Source organism: Melopsittacus undulatus, chromosome 5 (assembly GCF_012275295.1).
Source record: "Melopsittacus undulatus isolate bMelUnd1 chromosome 5, bMelUnd1.mat.Z, whole genome shotgun sequence".
NCBI classification, from domain to species: domain Eukaryota; kingdom Metazoa; phylum Chordata; class Aves; order Psittaciformes; family Psittaculidae; genus Melopsittacus; species Melopsittacus undulatus.
This window is the reverse complement of record NC_047531.1, coordinates 78,987,722-79,008,197: the sequence shown is the minus strand read 5'-3', so window position 1 is coordinate 79,008,197 and position 20,476 is coordinate 78,987,722. Positions and strand designations below refer to the sequence as shown.

General features: G+C 38.0%; 1 protein-coding gene across 1 annotated transcript in view; it reads right to left on the bottom strand.

Annotated features, from left to right (window-relative positions):
• Positions 1–9,788: 9,788 nt before the first annotated feature.
• Positions 9,789–20,476, bottom strand: part of SMC1B (structural maintenance of chromosomes 1B) — a 33,676-nt gene continuing 22,988 nt past the window's right edge. Inside the window, exons 17-25 of the mRNA XM_034063332.1 lie at positions 19,504–19,649; positions 18,329–18,482; positions 16,853–16,951; positions 15,993–16,149; positions 15,110–15,264; positions 12,811–12,962; positions 12,493–12,562; positions 10,168–10,278; positions 9,789–9,893 (exon numbers count right to left, since the gene is read on the bottom strand). Coding sequence (XP_033919223.1) covers positions 9,789–9,893; positions 10,168–10,278; positions 12,493–12,562; positions 12,811–12,962; positions 15,110–15,264; positions 15,993–16,149; positions 16,853–16,951; positions 18,329–18,482; positions 19,504–19,649 — 1,149 coding nt within the window. The remainder of the gene's footprint in view (positions 9,894–10,167; positions 10,279–12,492; positions 12,563–12,810; positions 12,963–15,109; positions 15,265–15,992; positions 16,150–16,852; positions 16,952–18,328; positions 18,483–19,503; positions 19,650–20,476) is intronic.

The window sequence follows — 20,476 nt, the reverse complement described above, 5'->3', positions numbered from 1 at the left end:
CTTTCCTCTGTTACAGTTCAGCCTCTTCTTCAAAATGGTTTATCTCCCTTTCATGCTGCTTCACACACTGTTGCTGTTCAGAACAGGACCTTGTGACAGAGCTACTTTGTTTTGTTGGGTTTTGGTTTGGATTTTTTTTGTCAGAAAGGTGCAAAAGACAACTCCTTAGTTTTTCAGAGCAAACTCATATATTCAGACTTTGTTATAAATAGCTCAAACTACAATCAAGGTCAGAAAGCCTGCAGCTAACAGAGCCAATTTCCCACATCATTTAATCTTTTTAATATGTATTTTTCCACATTTGCCTATACCGAAATGAACACTCTTACTGATGCTAATGTTACTTGGATTTTATTTATAAAGCAATTTTATTTGTATGAACTTTTATTATAGGAAAATGCATTTTTATTACAGAAGAAAGGTTTTTTTATATTAATTTATGATTATTATTTCAATAATAATTTAATAACTGTTAAGTATTGCATTAATTTATTGTGGGGAAAAGCAAAAAAGCCATGGTAAATGGATTGAACAGGTTGTATTTAATCCTAAAAGGGAGCAGGCTATAAATTATAATCTGTCATTTTATCCTGTGTTCTGTGTAAAATCTGGTACTGAAACCTTTTAAATCTTACTACTAAATATTCTTTATTAAATAATATTTATTAATTTTTAACTATTATACTATTAAATCTTACACTACTGTGCAAAAGAGACCTCAAAAATTTTCCTGAGAAGCTGTAGCTTATCATCCCTTCCCTGTGTCACTGACAGCAGTAAGAAATTGTACACACAGGAGAATACTGACTGCAATTCTGATGGTGTGGGAGGTGGCCACAAGGTAATGCAGAACTTGCCTGTAGTTAATGCTCTTGTAAGCAGAGAGAGGCCTTGTTGGTATCTGTCACTGAAGGTGTGCTTGTCATTTGGCAGTTTTAAAAATCTCTAGAGTACACCTGCAGTTACATACCAAATCATTTTATAGATCATGTCACTCTGCAGGGCTTATGCATGAACAGTACTGGAAGTCAAAGGTTGCCCTTAAAAATTAATCTCTACATTCAATCATAGGTAAACTCTAAGTGAACTGACACTAGCCTTTGAAAACATACTTTGAATGTCTGATAGTATCTTTGCTCTTCAAGACATTTTATAAACTATTCTGTTTACAAAGGTGACAAATTATTAAGATCTAGCCAGCTCCAAGGTAGAAAAAAGTAATCACCTATCAAGGAGTAATTAGAAGTTTCACTGTTCATGTAGAAGGAATTTTAACTCAATCAACAGTGGCAAATCAGCTTCCTGCTATGAAAAAAATGAAGACATGAGTTAGTGTCTTTAAGACACTTTTCAGCAAGCTCAATAAACTTTCATTACAAGTTTTACTTGCTTTCTTTCAAACTAGCAGGTTCTGGTATAATGTAAACTAGGATTTACTTTATATTTACTTTTTCATAACTTATTAAAAAGCAAGATGTGAAAAGTAAATCGACACTGGAGCACCTCTCATATGAAGACAGGCTGAGAAAGTTGGGGCTGTTCAGCCTGGAGAAGAGAAGGATGCGTGGAGACCTCATAGCAGCCTTCCAGTTTCTGAAGGGGGCCTACAGGGATGCTGAGAAGGGACTATTCATTAGGGACTGTAGTGATAGGAAAAGGAGCAATGGATTAGAACTTACACAGGGGAAGTTTAGATTGGATATAAGGAAGAAATTCTTTACAGTTAGGGTGGTGAGGTACTGGAATGGGTTGCCCAGGGAGGTAGTGAATGCTCCATCCCTGGCAGTGTTCAAGGCCAGGTTGGATGAAGCCTTGGGTGATATGGTTTAGTGTGAGGTGTCCCTGCCTATGGCAGGGGGGTTGGAGCTGGATGATCTCAAGGTCCTTTCCAACCCTAACTATTCTATGATTCTATGATTCTATCACATCTCAGTGCGTAAAAGCATAGATTAATAAATCAGATGTGTTGCCCCTTCCAGCCAAAACCCACCAGCTGCATTTCTTATCCTGATTACATCACTTTGAGTAGTATTTCCAAAGTCTGCAAGAAAACCCAAAATAAACAGTCAAATTAACTTATTGTTTAGTACACTTAAGAGAAATATCTGAACTTTCTATAATGTGAAAGAGAAATCTCAGGCTGAATAAGTGGTAAGATTCTGTAATTATTATATTTTTGACTGTAGCAACAGTACTTGCCTTTCTTTATTCCTTCTTGAAAGAAACTCCTATTTCAAAACTTACAGGTTTCAACACACTGCAGAATCCTCTTCTCGCTGCCACTTTTGCTACCAAACTTCATGCTACTTTTCTTGTAACGGTTTTTGCTTGTCTCTGTCGTATATATTTCAAACAATGACAAGGAAATATAATAGAAAATAATATGTTGTTACCTCTTTTCGTATGTTTGGAAAAGCATGGCAAACCTCCTTTTTTGATTGCATTTTATATGGTTACTTTTGTACTTTATTTGATTGGCAAGTGATGACATTCTTTGTCCTTAGTGACTTTCCCAACCCCTCAGAAAAGAATCCAGAGCTTATGTAATTTATTATTGTAGGGAACACTGTTGGGGTTTTAAAATAATGGTTATTGTAGTCTAAGGAAATAAAAAGAGCAAGACTTCCAGGAAAAGATAATGGCATTTAGCAGAGGAGTCGATTCAGACTGAAAAATGGGAAAGCTTTCAAGGGCCTTTCTTTACAAGTATTTCCTCTCATATTACTTTTTAAATCTGTGTGAAACAAGGAAGGGTATTAGGTATGTAAATCTACAGGATGGGTCTGACCTTGAGTCTCAGGCTCAGGAAAATATTTAACAAGTCTTTGTGACTCCTATCTACAGCTGAAAAAATATTATGAGTTATTCAGCAAATTATTTAGTAATACATTCTAATGTTATTACAACGCAGTGTCAAATGGCATTCCAAGCTGGATTTCACACATAGTTACTGGGGCTTAGGGAGAAGAATATCATCTGCTACTTCTAAAACATCTTTGACCTTCAGGTTTACTGAACCCTGAATGAAATACCTTGCTGACTGACTGGCAGGAGTGAAGGGTACAAGGCAGAGTTAGAAGCATCGCAGAGCTTCACTAACCCAACCAGACTTTGGGTTTCAGGTGAGTTATGTTTTTTTATCTCCTTTCCCATTCTCTCTAATCCTCTTGTCCCTATCACTATGAATGAATCTCCAAATCCTTATGAAGTGTTCTACAGGGCACTGCAATGTAGTAATACAAGAAAATATGACAAAGTGAGAAGAGATGTCTAGGGAGTATTACATGGACAGTTCACAAAGACACAATGTTCATATGCAAATTGGAAGTTTGTGAAGTCAGTGCAGCCAGCAAAACTATTCCTGCCAAAACTAATAGTGAATATGGAGTAAAAACAGTGGGGTTTTGTTTTATCTGCAAAACTGGCCATCCTCACCAAAACTCTTGCTGAAACCATCCTGTTATATCTATACAACACTAACATTTAATGAACAAAAGAGAACAGTCAAACCTATCATTCAGGCATGCAAAACCTCTGAATCCTGATTGCATCCCAAAACAATTGAAGTGACTGACCAGAGAAAACAATAAAAGTCTTTTAAGATCTATGTTTGGGAAGCTTAGAGATATGCAAAATCATAGAATGGTTTGGATTGGAAGGAGCTTTATATCATCTCGTTCCACCGCCTCTGCCATGGGCAGGGACACCTTCCACTAGATCAAGTTACTCCAAGCCCTGTCCAACCTGGCCTTGAACACTGCACCAGGGATAGGGCAGCCACAGCTTCTCTGGTCAACCTATTATGCCAATAAGAACTTCAATTCTTCAGAAGTCTGTTAGACAGTAACAGTTTTTAAAACCCCAGTTAAGAGATTAAAATCAGAGAATGGGGCATTTTCAACACAGTTTTGCAACTGGAATTTGGGTGTAAACAACTGAAAGAGATAAAAACTAACGACCCTCCTCCCCCCCCAAAAAAAACCCAAAACAAAACAAAAACCAAAACCCCAAACAACTGAAAAAAACCCCAACCAAACCAAAACCCCAAACCAAAAAGACAAGCAGTTTGAAGCAGAAGAGAGCTTCAGCTATTGCCTCTCAAAAGTGAACTGCAAATCACACCATTAGCCCCTGATTATGCCTCCATCAATCCAGGCAATCAAGACCAGCCTGCTGTAGAGCCAGGTAAGATAACCGCAGTCTCTTTTTGCTGTTTATTTATCTTTCTATGTGTGCTTTGCTCTGCTTTCTCCTTACCCTAATAATAATTTCTCATCTTGAATGCTGTCAACTGTAAGTTTCCACAGCACTAACACCACTGATCCTCAAGTTTACGAGTTCCCTTTCTCTTGGAGCCGAGAGGAGATTCTTCTATTCCGCAGACTCCCAGCGGGCCCATTTGTATGAGTAGGTCAACAAGAGGGAACCTTTCCCGGGCGGACTCTTGCTCCGGGGCAGCTGTTTCTCAGCCGGCGGAACAAGCTGTGGGGAGGGGAAGGCCGTGCGGCACTGGCCGCACCAGGTTCGGACTGCTGTTACGGAGCGGCGGTACCCCCGTCTGCCTCCAGAGGGCGTCCGCGTCCGGGGTGGGACGGATGGGGAAGGTGGCTTGGCTTTACCTTTTCCTGGCGCTTGCTTCGTGTTGGACTTTTTGGGTGTCTCCGTGTATTAAACTGCCTCGGAAAACGGTTTTATTCAGTCAAAGCGCTGACCTGGTGTTTCAGTCAGTGAATAGAGCTGTTATTCCATGGGTAGATGCTTAAATAAAATTTACTTTCTTGACCAGGCAGAAAAATATGCAATTAGAATTCTGTGCGATGAACCCCCCTGTGTTTGGAGTACAGACCTGGCTCCCATTCAGTGCTTCCAGGCATTCCTGGATTACAGTGGGGACAGAGCCTTGGGTAACATGGTCGTGTGGGAGGCCTCTGTGGGGGGTTGGAACTAGATGATCTTAAGGTCCTTTCCAACCCAAACCATTCTGTGATTCTACGATCTTTGAAAAGCCACTGCACACACCTTTTGTTAGCCCAGTGTGCCTTAAAAGGAAACTGGTGTTGAATACTGGTGCCCCAGACCTCTGTTTTTCTAGGCATGCTCATTGAAGAAGTGTTTATTGTACCTAATAAGGGAATATTCGAGACGAGTCACAGTTGCTTGGTATTCAAAGGCATGGAGAGATTTGAACTTGATCATTTGTAGCCATTTAACCATTACTAAATGATAGTTGCTGCCACTTATTTGCACAGCTTCTGCTTCCAGAAAGCAACTTCAGGGATAAAATGAAGCAGTAAGGTTTAAAATGTTGGTACTGTCAGCATCCTTTGGTTAGATGCTTATTCATTTTGGGAAGTTACTAATGTAAATACTAAAGCTTTATTGGGCGTTCTTTCCCAAATACTACCCTGGATGGGGTTATAAAATAATTCAGTCTTTTTCAGAATAAATAAGTTTCACTTCCTTCATGTGTTTTTTTACATCATAACTTTTTCATATATAAAGGAATATTGTTCTCTAGATTTTGAAGTGTTTTGCTCTAGATAGGTTATTCTGAATTTTGAATGTCCTGACATTCTTCAGATGATGGTGGAACATCTTTGAAGGATACTGTTGGTGAAGGAAGGGAGCATGGAGAAGGTAAGGAAAGATTTTTCTACTTGAAAAGACATTCTGGGTGCATTTGCAGAAGAGATCTGTGTTTTTCCTCAAAAAAAAAAAAGCTGATGAACCTCTGGCATATGGTGATTGCTTTGTTTTGTTCTTTTTGTTTGTCTCCCATCTCCAACCATAGGCCTCTTGCTTCCAAACTAGCTTCTAGCATGTGAACCTGAGTCGGTAAGTGGCCTTATAAGCTGTAGGGTCTGGCAGAATGCTTATTTGAGGGACTAGGGTCTGCAGTCTGCAATGTCCACAACCACAAACTAAGATATGTTTCAAAGCCAAACAAAAAATACATCCTCATAAAAACTAATCCCAATAATTAATGTTATGAAACTTGGGGATTTCTAAGTAGCCAAACTTTGTAGCCAGGTTCTCTTGCCAAGATGCAGTCCTTCTTGTGCTTTACACATAAGACAGTAGAGATGATACAGAAATAAGGTTTTATTTAAAATACTTGCAAAGAACAAACTCGTGTTATGTGGTCAAATGAAAGCAGCCAGGTGGCTGTCACAGGGCCTCTCACCATCATCAACTTTTGTGGGTATGACAAATTTTATCTTGAATAAAGGCACAAGTATTTCTCAGCTACATGGATAACCTATTTCCGTTAGCTTCAAAATGTCAGTTGTCTGAACTTAAATGGAGCTGTTGCAGGTTTACACTCATACTTTGTCAGCTTGGTTTCTGTCAGTGTCTGCCTTAACTGGGATATGACATTTTAAAATACTTGATAAAAATAAATAGAAAATGCTAACAGTAATACAGCTGGGCTTAATTTTGGCCTTTTTTAAGACAGAAGCATTAAGAATTAGGCTTGTTTTACTTAGAACTCAGCAATGGATTAATCAGAATGATCAACAATTGAAAGTGAACAGAAATAGAGGTAACTTATGTTACAAAGGTTATACAGAAGAGATTCTTAAGGAAGCTCTGAAAATACAGTGGAAATACATCCCTGAAAATTGGATACGAGAAGAACATCATGCTTGAAAACTTGAACTAATCCCAGAAATAAGTTTCTCCACTGAGTGCTTCATACTTGGTTAAGTACTTTGCAAACTGAAAGTTTGTGCTGAATGTAGCAGGAGGGCATGGGGATTCTCAGCCACATATCCTGTGTAGGCATTAGCTAGCAACCTTACCTACATGTCTATTAATTGCTTTGGCTGAGGCTGTTTCATGTAAAACATGGTTTCAGCTAGATGGTTTCAGAGGATTGTGAAATAAGAGGTGTTAAACATCCACATTACCACATTAACAGGAATCAGAAATCTGTAAAGGTAGTTCTGAAAGTCAAGGGTGTTACTAAATCCTTGTGTACAATGGTATCACTTACGCATTTTCGCTTCTTTGCAAATTAACCATGGAAACCAGACTTCCTCAACAGTTGTTGTGATAGCTTGTGTGGTGAATACTGATGTAGAACCAAATACACGTCAGAGTCATCTGTGGTCAGTAATTCCTGAACAGTGGGCTGGATGAACACTTGATCTGAACAAGCTCGACTGTTCTTATGGTTGTGTCTCTTAAAGTGAGAACAAACATTACTGCTTTTCTCACAAAACCAGAAATTTCTTTGAAATACTGTGACCTGTCTCTTTGAAACAGTTGTGCTTACTTTCCATCAGACATGTATTAGGTAAATGATTGGACAGTCCTGTTTTCACAAATTCATTTGAAATGGTGTTTGGCAAGCCCAGTGGACTGAGAATTGGTAATTGTCAAGTTACAGTTTTACATCTGCTGCTTAGAAAGTTTTGAGCTGAGAATTCCCATGGTTTTAAGTGGAATAAAAATTGTGCATTGTAGCCTTTTCTTTTCTAGACCTGTAAATGTGTTGTGTATGTAAAGACTGAGAGTCACACAAGTTGCTCTGTGGGCACTTCCACACTACTAAAACTGTTCCAGAAGCAGTTGCAAGTTTTCTCTGCCTGTGCTTCAAGCCACTTGGACCAAGCTCTTACCAAGGTGAAGCCTCAACAGAGGTAATGTTTGAAACTCTCAGAAATTACTTGTGTCATATCTGCAGCTCTCCTCTAGTTGCCTTTAAAATGAAGGGATTTCTGTTCTCATCAGCTGAACAGCAGTTAGGCAGTTGGAGGTTGAACTCCTCAGGGTTCTGTCAGCACAAGGCTGCTTACAAGCTTTGATGTAGCTTCCCAAGCCATCAGAAGTGTTGTGTCATAGTTATAAAACTCATAACTTGCATATTTTACACCTTTACCATGAGTATTTGTTTGCATTTGTCAGCATGTTGAGATCATACAGGGAGAAAAGGATGCAATAGTAATGTACTAGCAAGAACATATGACATACATATACACAGGGGCTGACTTGTTTGCAGTGGGTTTCTATGGAAATACTTTAAACATTGTTTAAACCCAAACAGTATGCTGCCAATTCTCTCAGCAAGCAGATAATGGATAGTCTCAATGCAGCAGAATTAAACCCAGTTAGTATCTAAGCATGTATCTGGATACAATTTCTAGTATGCAAGTTTTACCTAAGTTGAACTACTCCAATCATTAAGCACTACATTAACTGTTTGGATTTGTTTTTTTTTTCTAAGATGGTGTTACTTCACCAACCACTGAATTCTCTCAGCACTAAAATGATAAAATTACCAGCTCAGTTGCCAACACTGGTAACCATCTCGGACTTTCTAAGCTGCCTCTTACCTCAGTGTCTGCACAAGAGCACCTTAAGGGCCATACTGTTTTGACACTGACACATCTGGCAGTCCTGGAGGGTTGATTCGGTGAGGTATCTCTGCTTATGTTCCCCATGGATTTGATCTGTTAATGCCTGCTGAGGTCACACCACACCAATGTGAGGATGTACAGGGAGTGAAAGCGGTGGATCTGTCACATGACCTTTCTGTCTGAATCATGGTATGTCAACTCCTTACTCCCAGGTCACAGAAACAGCTTCTGCTTGTTCCCTAGTATGTATGTGTACATAATGAAGAGCTTAGAAGCAAGGTGCACACTTCTTTCTGGACTAATTACTGAGATGGGTCAAGTTTTTGTGGTGTGTGGGGTTTTGTCCCTGTTCTGAAGTAAGTAAAGACCTGAAGACATTATGTTAAGAAAAGTGATCTGAAATAGTGCATGAATGCTGTATTCCTCTCTCCTAAACCCATACTTGGCTTTTTATATGCGGTACAATTGCTAAGGATCTCAAGTATCAGTTCTCAAGGCTTGATGTGTTTTTTTTTTTAAAGGTAAAAATCAAAAGCAAGACCAGCTTGAATACAGACCACACTCATCCTTTACATTTGGGAGACTGTATTTATGCATACATCACTTCTGAAAGTCTTTTAGTCGCAGCAAGTAAAATCTTATAATGAACAACCATAAACCAAATTAAGCTCTTCAGTATACACTGAGGTGAAACATAAGCCAGATGAAATGATTCAGGCTCTCTCAGTGTTCCATAACCAACTTCACTAACTTGGCCCCCTGAATGAAGCATGGACATCAAAATAAACTGGGCTTCACTGGGATAACTAGGTAATAACAGTCTTAACTGCAAACCAATAGACTTTTTTCTAAGGCTGTTCTATTCCTTCTTCTTTGGGGTGGGGTGAAATACCTCACAGGTGAAATTTCTCCAGCTTGCATCATGCTTATAGAGACGTATCATGTGCTTTTGTAAAGTAACTAGTATTTTCGTAAGGTTGCAGCAGAAGACTGAAGTCTTACTGGCCAGCACAGGAATCACCTGAGATAATGGACAGATTCCAGTAACTTGTTTTAAGAAACAGAAAATAATCTTATGTGAAGGCAAATGGATGGAGCTGCAGTACAGAAGATCAAGACTGCAAAAGGTCTTGACCAGTGGTAGTGTGTGTCCTAGCAGTGACTGGGGATATGGCTAAGCAGGTTACTGTTCATCAGAAAAGTGAGAGGCTTACCTGCACTTCAGGAAAAACACCTGGCACTCTCTTGTTAACAGAACTGTATCAATGAACAACAGTTACTTCAACATTCTAGAAAACTGCTTAATTTGAAGGGGAAACATTCGTCTATCAACCTCTAACAGCCACATGCAGTTTCAGCTTTGTAACAGGCACCTGTAAACACAGTTGTTGCTGTTGTCACCAGGCCCTGCCAATCATCCGCACCTTATTCTGAACTGTGTTTGTGCGTCTCTGTTCTTTCCTGGTCATCACCGTCTGGATACTCTGTGAGATCCAAAGTCAGGACTCGACTGAACATAATGTCATCGTGCTAAAAGGAGGAAAGATCATACAATTGAAAACACTTCTGTCATTCAAAATATGAATTTAATAAATTACTGTGAGATGCAATAACAAGCTTGTGTTACCAAAATGATCTTTGCATTGAGCCAGCACCTGCACCTATTTCTGAACATAGAGTAGCTCAAATCCAGCAACACAATTACATACATGATTCACTGGAGTAACACTTAAAGTGTAAATCAGTATTTCAACAAACCCCAGTGTGTATTATTTAACAAAAGATGGTAATAATTAATTGTTACCTCTGGACACACTCCAATCAATGCGTCTGCTTTGGAATAAAACTCTTCCTTTAGAGAAATAACTATCATTTGTAACTGCTCATGTGCCTGCTCTCTAATGAAACTTGATACCTTTGGGAAGAAGCCAAATATTTCAGTAAGTTAGTTCTAGCAGACTTAAACCATGCAGTAATTAGGGAATGATGAGGGAAGAACAAAACTACATTAACTCCAGAATTCAGTAACTCAGTTAGGAAGCAGGATAAAATGAGAAGTAAAAGTCTTATGACAGACACTTTGCATGCTCCTAAGACAGCTCCTCACATTTGCTTTGTGAGAATGCTCAAGAAAATAATCATTCACTCCAATGAGCAAAGGTACAGACAAAGGCCAGTGTCAATGCAAAATATTGCACTTCACAGAACAACAAAGAAAGGTGGAAATTCCTGAGCAAGAAAAAAAAGTGTGAAAAGATTGTTACTGGCAGTATAGTAAGGTCCTCAGTATGTATTAGTTTACTGCAGACAGCATCATTTTTTTCAGCTACCTTTAAAATAAAGGGACAAACATGAACTGGTAAACTGGTGACTGAGTAAGGCAGTGTCACCACAATAGAAATTATATGCTGAATGAAGGAAAACCTGTATATTTTTAATTCAGCTTTTGCCTGCACTGTTGTATCGATGTGATATGGAAGTAATTTTCTTAATGGAGTCACTGTCTTTAGGGAGTTACAAAATTCACATTCATTTTACAGTGCAATTACAAGTAAATTATTGGAGGTCTGCTTCAACGTAAACTGTAAGAATGGACAGAAAAAGACTTAGGAAGTTGTGAATGCCCCATTCCTGGCAGTGTTACAGACCAGGCTGGACAGGGCTTTGAGCCAGGAACTGGATGATCTTCAAGGTCCTTTCCAACCCAAACCATTCTGTGATTCATAAAACCTGGATATCAGTGAGTACTAGCAACATATATACTGTGCATCCTTTTTGCTCACTTGCAGTATTTAATTCCTCTGTCTGAAGGCTCTGGTACTTTCCACTAACACCTGTATCTCAGAGGTAAGGAACAAGATATGAAAGACTCTGGGTGCAGGGAAACACTGACTTAATTACACCTGCAGATTATGGCAATTTTGCTTTTGCTCATTCTGCAATTTAAAATGCTTTTCACACATACTCAAATAATAATGTGACTCTCCTTATAAGAATCCCTAGATAAACAAGCCAATTCAAGGAATTTTCTAGGAAACAGATGTTCCGTCAACGTCTTCACGCATTTCAAGGACAGCTGCTCTCCAAGCACATTACACATTACCACCTGAATCGCACACTGTTGATGAGAAAAGAGCAGCTCTGTTTGTCATTCTGCCCCAGCCCCTCTGCAATGCACCTGGCCAGGGCAGAGCAGGCAGAGGACTGCAGAAGAGCAGTAATCCAAGCTGGTGTGTTGCAGCCTCATGGCAGATGAGTGGCTCTAGCCAGGATGATCACAAAACAGGCAAAAGCACAATTCAACTTGAAAGCAGGAAGCTGGGCCCCAAGGACTCAATGAAAGGCCTAATACAGACAGTATTAAGGCAATTTCAGAGTTAACCCCGATATGTAATATAATCCAAGTTTAACTGCTCTTTGGCCATGAAGTATTTTTTATAGATTATACTTTCCTAAATATACATTAGACCAGAACTTAAAATACTTAAAACTTTCTGCATTGATGTTCTTTATTTTCTTGGATATACATCTTATAAGCATACACCTTGCCAAAGTACTGTTTCTATTCTATTGTAATGTTTTGTTGCAGTGCATAGTTGTTAGCAAAAAGGGGAAGAGAAAGAGGAGGACAGAAAGGTATTTTAATCAAGCAAGAATTCATGTGGCCAAACCAATGGGAGTGATAGCCCTCAATTGTTTTTAATGTGTAGTTGGCCAATTAGGTAAGAGCAATACTCCAGTGATAGAATGACTCAATTCCAATAGGCACATACACTCTTCAATACTTAGAGATAAGGGGACTCAAAGGCCTTAAAAATTCCAACTGAACCAACCCACCAGCACTTCACCAGTGACCTTCCTGTCAGACTGTACCACACATGGCACAACGTGGCATGCCTTCAGACTCCTGACCAATTTTTCTCAACTTCAAAACTTGGGAACTAAGTACACACTTAGATTTACAAATTTAAATCTAGCCCTACTCTAAACCCAGTATGTTTTAAAACAGGTTAAGACAGCGTAATCAATCTCTTTATACCAACAACCTATAATGAAAAGTAGCTATCCTTATGCAAAAGGATAGCACTATATTGTTGATAGAAAGATAAAGTGAAAGGGACCAACTTACTTTATCGATGTTTGTGTTATCCAGGGCAGCATCTATCTCATCTAAAATAAAGAAAGGTGCTGGCCGAAAACTGTAGAAAACAAGACAGTAGTTTGCATTTAGATGCAAAAATGATAATGAATGTTCTAAGCACTTTACAGATTTCCCTTACTTTATCATAACATTTTGGTAAGAAGTAATGCCAAGTAAAGAATAAAGACTTTAATAATGTCTGACTACGCTATTAGCAGATTTTTTTTCCAACAGGTTTGTAAGTATAACACTATCTTCCTGCCACTTTAGCCACATACCTGGGTAAGAGCCTAGTATTACTTTTACCTGTGTATAGCAAACACAAGAGCCAGGGCTGCCACAGATTTTTCACCTCCTGACAAACTGTCCATTGGCATAAAACGTTTTCCCGGAGCCACACAGTTAAAGCCAATGCCTTCCAGGTAAGGCTCCTCAGGATTTTCAGGACTAAGGAATGCCTGGAAACACAGATATTTCATTATTAATAGTGACAGATATACAATTAAGATGGGTATTTTTTTAGGTTTAAATACTGATTGAGGTAGTGTTGGAACTACTGGTACTACAGTAGGAAACCCCTGTTCATCTAGACTGAAGAGCAGCATTATAAAATTCCCTAGTGAATATGCCTTTTTCAATGAACCATGAGCCAGGAAGCTGATTAACAAAACAACCTTGGGAGCAACTCCACATATCTGTTATTTACAAACTCTCAACCACTAAATAAGCTCCATTTTATCACCTTTCATATAAATGCTTTAATTTTTTCATTACTAAAAATTTAGACTTCCAAAAGAGTTTTCTTTTTTGTTTGGAAGTAAATCTACTTCCAAAATTACACTTTTTTGTGAAAATTAGTTTTACAAAATCTTCCTTTGAGGTAGAGAAAGATTTTAATATAGGTAGGCTTTTTCTCCTATGTATCCTTGCTCCCAGGTTCTAAAACTAAAAGCATTATCTTAAAGGAATGGCCATTTTAGGAAACCATTAAAAAGGATGATGGGTAAGCCTGTTGCTACATGGTTTATGTTTCCCATTTAACAGAAGAAACAAGAAAACAATTCAGTCTCTTCCCTTCTGCACAAGTGGATACAGATAAAATTTCCGTAAGTGACACTCATTTCAAAAGGCTTTTCTCATATTTGCAGTGGAAGAAAAACAAAACAAAACACTATAGGTACTTCAATTTGAAACAATTTCTGTGGTAAATAGTGCTGGAAGCAAGATACAGTGCTTGCAGGATCTTTGTTTTGTTTGAGGTACACTTATTTTCCTCTTTTTTTCTGCTGAGAGAATGCCTATCATTGTAATAACACTGCTTTTCAAGCTGTAAGCATGTCATATATATTGCAACGCAGCTCTGAGTTGTGTGCCACTGCATCTATTTATGCAAGAAGTTTTCAGATGGATGGAGACTACTAGCAAAAATCATCTTATAGCTTACTACGCACATATATTTTTGTTCATCGAGATATAAAAGGAAAGACATTTCTCTCTCCACAGAAGAGGAATGGAAGAGAACTGGTGTCGAACCCAGGAGTGAATCTGTCTATGTGCAATTTCTTAGGGCTGCAGCTTCTTTTGAATTACTCCTAGCACACAATGTGCTGATGAAATAAATTCTACTGAGCAATATATTCAGTGCATGAATGCTCTGAGTCCAGAATCTCTGGAAGTTAAATTAATCGACCAAAGCTTCTCTTTTGACTGGACAGTAAATCACTATTAATAAATGTTATTAATATATTAAGAAATATTAAAGGCAATTTCCAAATAGTTGTTAAGGTTGCTTAAAAAGCATCTGTTCAAGCTGCAAACTAGGCCACCTCCTCTGATGGCAAAAATCAGAGCTAATACTTTCTTTAGCTAACCAGAGCACACAGAGTTATCACTTCTCTCCGAGCACAATCAGACCAGCTTCCTTCAGCTGCTATGTTTGTATCTAGTAGGCGAGTTTTAGCTTCCCAGCTAATCACAGGATAATCTCTTGACCAGGCTGCCACTATGGCGCGACTCAAGGCACAGCATCCCAAACCTCAGAAAGCACCCAACTAATTATTTTTGGCAATGCATCTGGAAAATACTCGTTGTTTCAGAGTGATGCAAAGTCAAGATCTGACTGGTGTTCAGTCCAGGGAAAAAGGTATGTGCCCAGTAATCAGGAAGAAGGAAATGCTTTATTATGTTGTCCGACCTACATGCAGAAAGGATATACTTTAAGATACTTAAGATGTTCACTGGGTATCTGACTTTGACAGGGGAACACAAAATCTCATTTAAGACAGAAAAGAGTTCAAGCCTGAGTTTTTGAACATTCAGCCACCTAGACGATTTGACGTAACCAAAACATCTGGGAGTTTCCTCTTTATTTTCAGCAGTAATACTGGAACACTTGCAAAGATTAAAAAGTTGTGAATGCTTTATCTTTTTTAACTATTTAAGTAGGGTATAAGGAGCTTCAAATGCAGCTATTCCTCCTCTGACCCTAAAATTCTAAGTCTGCATTCAGGACTGAAATTGTCACTGGAAACCGAAAGTGTTGCTAATTCTCTTATTCTAGATAGCAAAACATCAACTAGGCTTTGAAGCCAAGCCCATGACACACCTGAGCACTACTGTTCCTACAAAGTTTCTTGTAGATCTGGTCGATAGCTACAGAGGCATGCTCGAAGCACCGGTTGAATAGCTCATATCTCTTTCTTTTCACTTGTTCAAATTCTTGCTTGCATTTTCTAGCTTCCTTCCTGCTGGTCTCAAAAGCTATGAAAAAAGATTACTGAAATTATGCCACAGTAAGCCTCTGAGCAAATGCACAGAATGAATATATGTTGTGTACCATAATAAGCATCAAGGAAAATACTTATTGCAGAAAAAGATTCTAATACAGATACAAGGAGTATACCAACATTCTGAGTTTTCTTCCAGATTTCAAACGGAGGCCCCAAAAACTGAACAGTGGGAATGTATTCAACCTGCTTTATGCCTGGAGCAATGAACAAAATTCTCCCAATTCCTTCTGTAAGCTGGACAGCCTTAAGCAGCACCAGCATCTGCTTTTTGCACCTTTAGAACTCCTTGGTTTTCTTAATATGTAATGTCTGCAGTGCTCTTTTAGGGAAACAGTAACTGCAGTAAAGCTCATATCTGACTTCTGGACAACATGTATGTGTTCCTTCAATGATTTCAGAAAAAATTAAATAATTTTATGATTAAAGTGAGTACTATTTAGAAAATAAGTAAAAATATTTTATGTCATTTAGCAAACAAAACATCTTTCCAATCATTTAAACTGCATTTCAATAAACTACTGCAGAGTTAAGAGTATGTTAATAAATAGTTTACATACAATGACAATTGAGGATGAACACTTAAACATAAAAGGTATCTTAATATCTGAAAGAAGCAAAGGCAGCAGGACCAACCCTGGAAAGAGGAATTTCAGTTAAGGTGAAAACTCTCACATGTTAGTAAGAAAGACTCAGCATTACCATCTATTGATTCTTGGAACTTGTCCCGAGCTATCTGTAGTTTCTCTACTGCTCTCAGGTTTGGAGCAGCTGTCTTCATTAAAGTACTCTCTTTAGATTTTATTTCCTGCTGCATCTGGTTCAGATGATCCTGTATATCTTTATCAGAGTCTAGTTCCTAATGGAAAAAAGTAAAAATACCAAAGCAGTAAAATCTGCTTTTACTCCAAGAAGTTTCAACATACACAGCAAGCACCCATGGTTTCTGAAAGAATTCCCCCTCCCACCCAATAGCTTTAACTAAAAAACACAATAAACAAGAAACTCCACTTCCGAGCCTTAGTTCTCAGAATAAATTTACAAGGTCTAAAGTATTGTTCCACAAAGACCTTTAGAAGCAGACACAAATTCCCCTCAGCCTTGAAGTCTGGGTTAAAATATAACACAGGAGGAGGAGTAGCTGGCTTCATTACTTCATTTGTGAAGAAAACGTCTCGATTAATTCATCGAGAGCTTGTCTTCAAACAAGTTCCAGTGGTAACAGATTCTTCCCTTGCTCTGTAACTAGCCTCTGACACAGAGTGTTGGAAATTAATGCAGAAGGTAAAGGAGGCAAAAAAATATGAGTTATATTTACTATTTTTTATGGTTTAGAAAAGTTTTGAATTAAATTTAGTTATATGGGAAATTGATCTATCCAGAAATTCCATACAATTAGTACTATGTATGATTGCAAAAGCAAAACACAAATACACATGCACTTAAGCTTAACAGTGGTTTTAGTTAACAGTGATTTAGAGACTAGGTTGAAGAGTAAATAATTTCAACAAAGTATTTTAAATAAAAACTCAATCTCTAGTAACTTCAAGCAAAGAGACTACCTTCAGGTCTTCTGCTAGGCTGCTGTAGTCGATCTGAATTGCCTCTTCCCTTTCATAGATACTGGATGTAGTCTGAGTGTCTTCTGTTTCAGGTCCTAGCTATAAATAGGAAGGACATTCCAGTTGAGAAATATGACAGTTAACTTTTAAACCATTAAAGCAATACATTAAAAGGATATAAAACAAGGAAACAGTGGTAACATGGTATGAGGTAAACTTACGCCATAGCTCCTCCATAGCCAAAACTGAATTAACAGCTGAGTCTAATTAAAAACCATACCTTCTAAATGAAGATGAAAACACCTGCTAATTTATTTCAGTCTGAAGCTTAGAGGAAAGCAGCAGGAATTTATTCGTAATACATTTAGAACAATGTGCATACTTTAAATTTTCTGATTGGAAAGGTTGATAATTCAAGCCCCTTTAAGTAAAGGCTCTGAAGTGTGTAAGTCAAGGCATTTCTGAGTTGGCTTTAGAAGCAGTGAGTAGCATCACTTCTGTACAGCATAAGCAGAATAGCTCATAGACACTGTACACCTGGATTTCAAGCAACTGCTTTCCCCTGAGTAGAACATGTGCTGCCTGTTGTTGTCAGTCCCTTTCTCAACCAAGATTCCTTCTCAGAACCGGATCCTAGTGGTTTTCTCAGGGATATCCATTAGGAATCTAAGTTGTTATTCCTACTGCCCATCTCCTCAGTTTCATCTCTTCCTCACTGATTAACATCAAGAGCTGAGCTGTCTACATACTCTGATGATTAGCAGTCGTTTCCCTTCGGAGACTGCCCATCTCTCTGCATTCATTTTGTCTTCTGACCCACTCATTCACACCTATCCTCCAGAAAATACTTTTCTAAGGAGAGGTATCAGCAAGATTCCTTTCAAATTCACAGACTAGCTACAAGTCCTTCAAAACCCCTAGCTATTTTATTTTGAAACAATGAAGAAAGTTTAACTTCCCCTCACAGAAGATATGCTGGACAATGAGGGAAGACTGAGAAAAGTCCCCTGATGGCAGAGCATTTCTATTTTAGCCTACCCCCAATTGCTGTGAATATTTGTATCTACTGAAGACAAATGGACGATTTTAGACAGCATTTATATTATGGATGATTAACCAAAGATTATGTCAATTCATGTACATGACATATTTATTTATATTTCTGAAGTGATCCCTGTGTGTCCATTTACATATGTTTATCTCAAATACTCTTTTATACTGATTTTCTTTGACCACAGCAATTTTACATATTTCACAAGAACACATTTCAAGCACAAGTAAAAAATACTTGCAACAATACTTTTGTCTACAAAAATTAAAAAAAAATCCTTCTCTTGAATGGATAAGGCCTAAGCACATGAAAATAATATTACCGTCCAAGATAAACAGTCCTGTAAGGAAAAATAAGTATCTCTAAATTCAAGACTGAATAATTGCTCATCCATGATATCCATCTTTTATAAACATTTTATGTACCTCAACTTCACTGATGTCATCCAGTACTCCAGATAGGAACTTTATTTTCAAGTCCTGCACCTTGCATTCGAGAAGCATATTATGTCGTCTCAATCTTTTCTCTTCCAGAGCGGTTTCTATAGTTGCAGCTTCTTTTTGTAATTTTGTAGCTTCTCTATGTAGACAAAAGATACAAAACAATTAAAAAGCAGAAGCCAGGAACATCCACAGACATACAGCATGAAAAAGTTACCGAGTTTCCTCTGTAACCCCATCAAACATAAAGGAAAACTGTACTTCTTCCATCCCTTTCATTCTCCAAAATCACTCAGGAGACACCTGGGAAACACAAGCTATTCCAGCAGGCAAAGTTAACACTCTGCTGCTCTGTATCAGCTTTAACTATTGCAAGGTAAATGCTAGTAGCACAGACTTAGTTTCAGCATATTGCCAAGTTCTCACTACAGCATGTTCAAATATCCACCTTTCCTAATTGCAAATGTACTATCTTTTGTTCAGCTCTGCAGAACAAGCATGGAAATTTGATCCTTTGGAAATTTAAGCAAGTATCTTTTATCATTACCCTGCTTGAAATACATGACTCTTTGCAATGAATTCCTTTGATAGCATCAAGTTGCTAAGTAAGGCAGAGACACAACAGCCTTATTTTGTAAAGATTACACATTATAAAATTAATTACTAGGCACATAATCTGCAAGCCTGTGTAAAATTCCAGAAGTTTCCCTAGCCATATTGTGCCAACAAGTCTATTTCTAAACACAGGCTCCTGATTAAGAGACGTAACTGAACCAACCATACTACTCAAAGAAAAATATGAAACTACTAGTAAACTTAATATGCCCCCTCCACCAAGCTGTAAGTGACTTCTCAGAAGTCACTACATATTTATCAGTAATCACAATGAGACCTAACATGAGGTAGATAATAACATAATATTCTTCTATACAGTTTATGGGGTGGTTCTCATTAAATAAACTCATTCACAATATTTTTGGGAACCAAATGTTGAATAAGAAACTCTTTTTAACTAATGCATACTGTAAATGCAAATTACCATGTCTCTAATGAATGTTTCACAAGAAAACAGAACAAAAGAAATTAAAACATCTGATCACTATAACTCTTCTAAATATTACCACATTTATCATTTTCCTAGGAGTAGAATTAGCAATTACCTATTAAGAGTTAATAATGTCTTTCTGAACTCTTCAACTTCATTTTGGGCTTTTTTAACCTCGGATTTATGAGCACTTAATCTATCCTTAAATTGTTGCCGCTCCTCCATAATTTCATTCACTTTTTTTAGAAGCTTTTCCTCATCCTGCATAGAAATATTTATAATTTTAACCTTTCACCAAAAATATTGATATGGAGCTTTTATTATACAAAAAGAAAGAGTTAAAGTTCAAACCCGTTAAAATACATTCAAATGTGTTACAGCACAAAATCTGAAAGGTCTGGGAAAACTGCCCGTCTTATACATAGGAATATCCAGATGTTTTGTATACATAGGCATAGCCGGCTCCAGTTTTATGACTGTACTAGAGTAAACTATGCAGCCATCAAACAAGGCAGGGATCCTAGGATGCCTGAAATCTGTAGGCTACTCCTTTTTCCTTAGTCCCCTGTCCCTGCAAGAAGGATCCCACCTGCTGTACATCTACAACGTATTCAGCAACACCCAAGGTAACCTGAAATGCTTTAAAAAGTATTGTTCATTAATGAGAAATCCTGAAGTAACCTGAAGAGAACAAAGAATCTGTGGAGATACTCTAGAAGGGTCTTCCCCTATATAACCCAAATTGCTAAATTGCTAGAAAGTAGGTGCTAGAATACCGTAAATCTAATGCCATATGCATGAAGACATGGTCCTAGAGACTATGAGACTAGCTAAGAGACTAGTATTATGGCAATCTAAACAAGACTTCATTGCTGTTGCAGTATCCAAAGTACCTTCAGAATTTAATACCAATAATCCTTCTCCAGGACAAAACCATCTGAATTTGTTCAATGTCATATCTCAGAAGAATTATGCACACAGGCATGAAGTCAGACATGTCTTCGTGCATGACTAAAGGTCTGTTGTTTTTCCTCAGTATCAGAAATACGTATCTTCTAATGTTAAAATATACGGAGCTCAAATGAAGC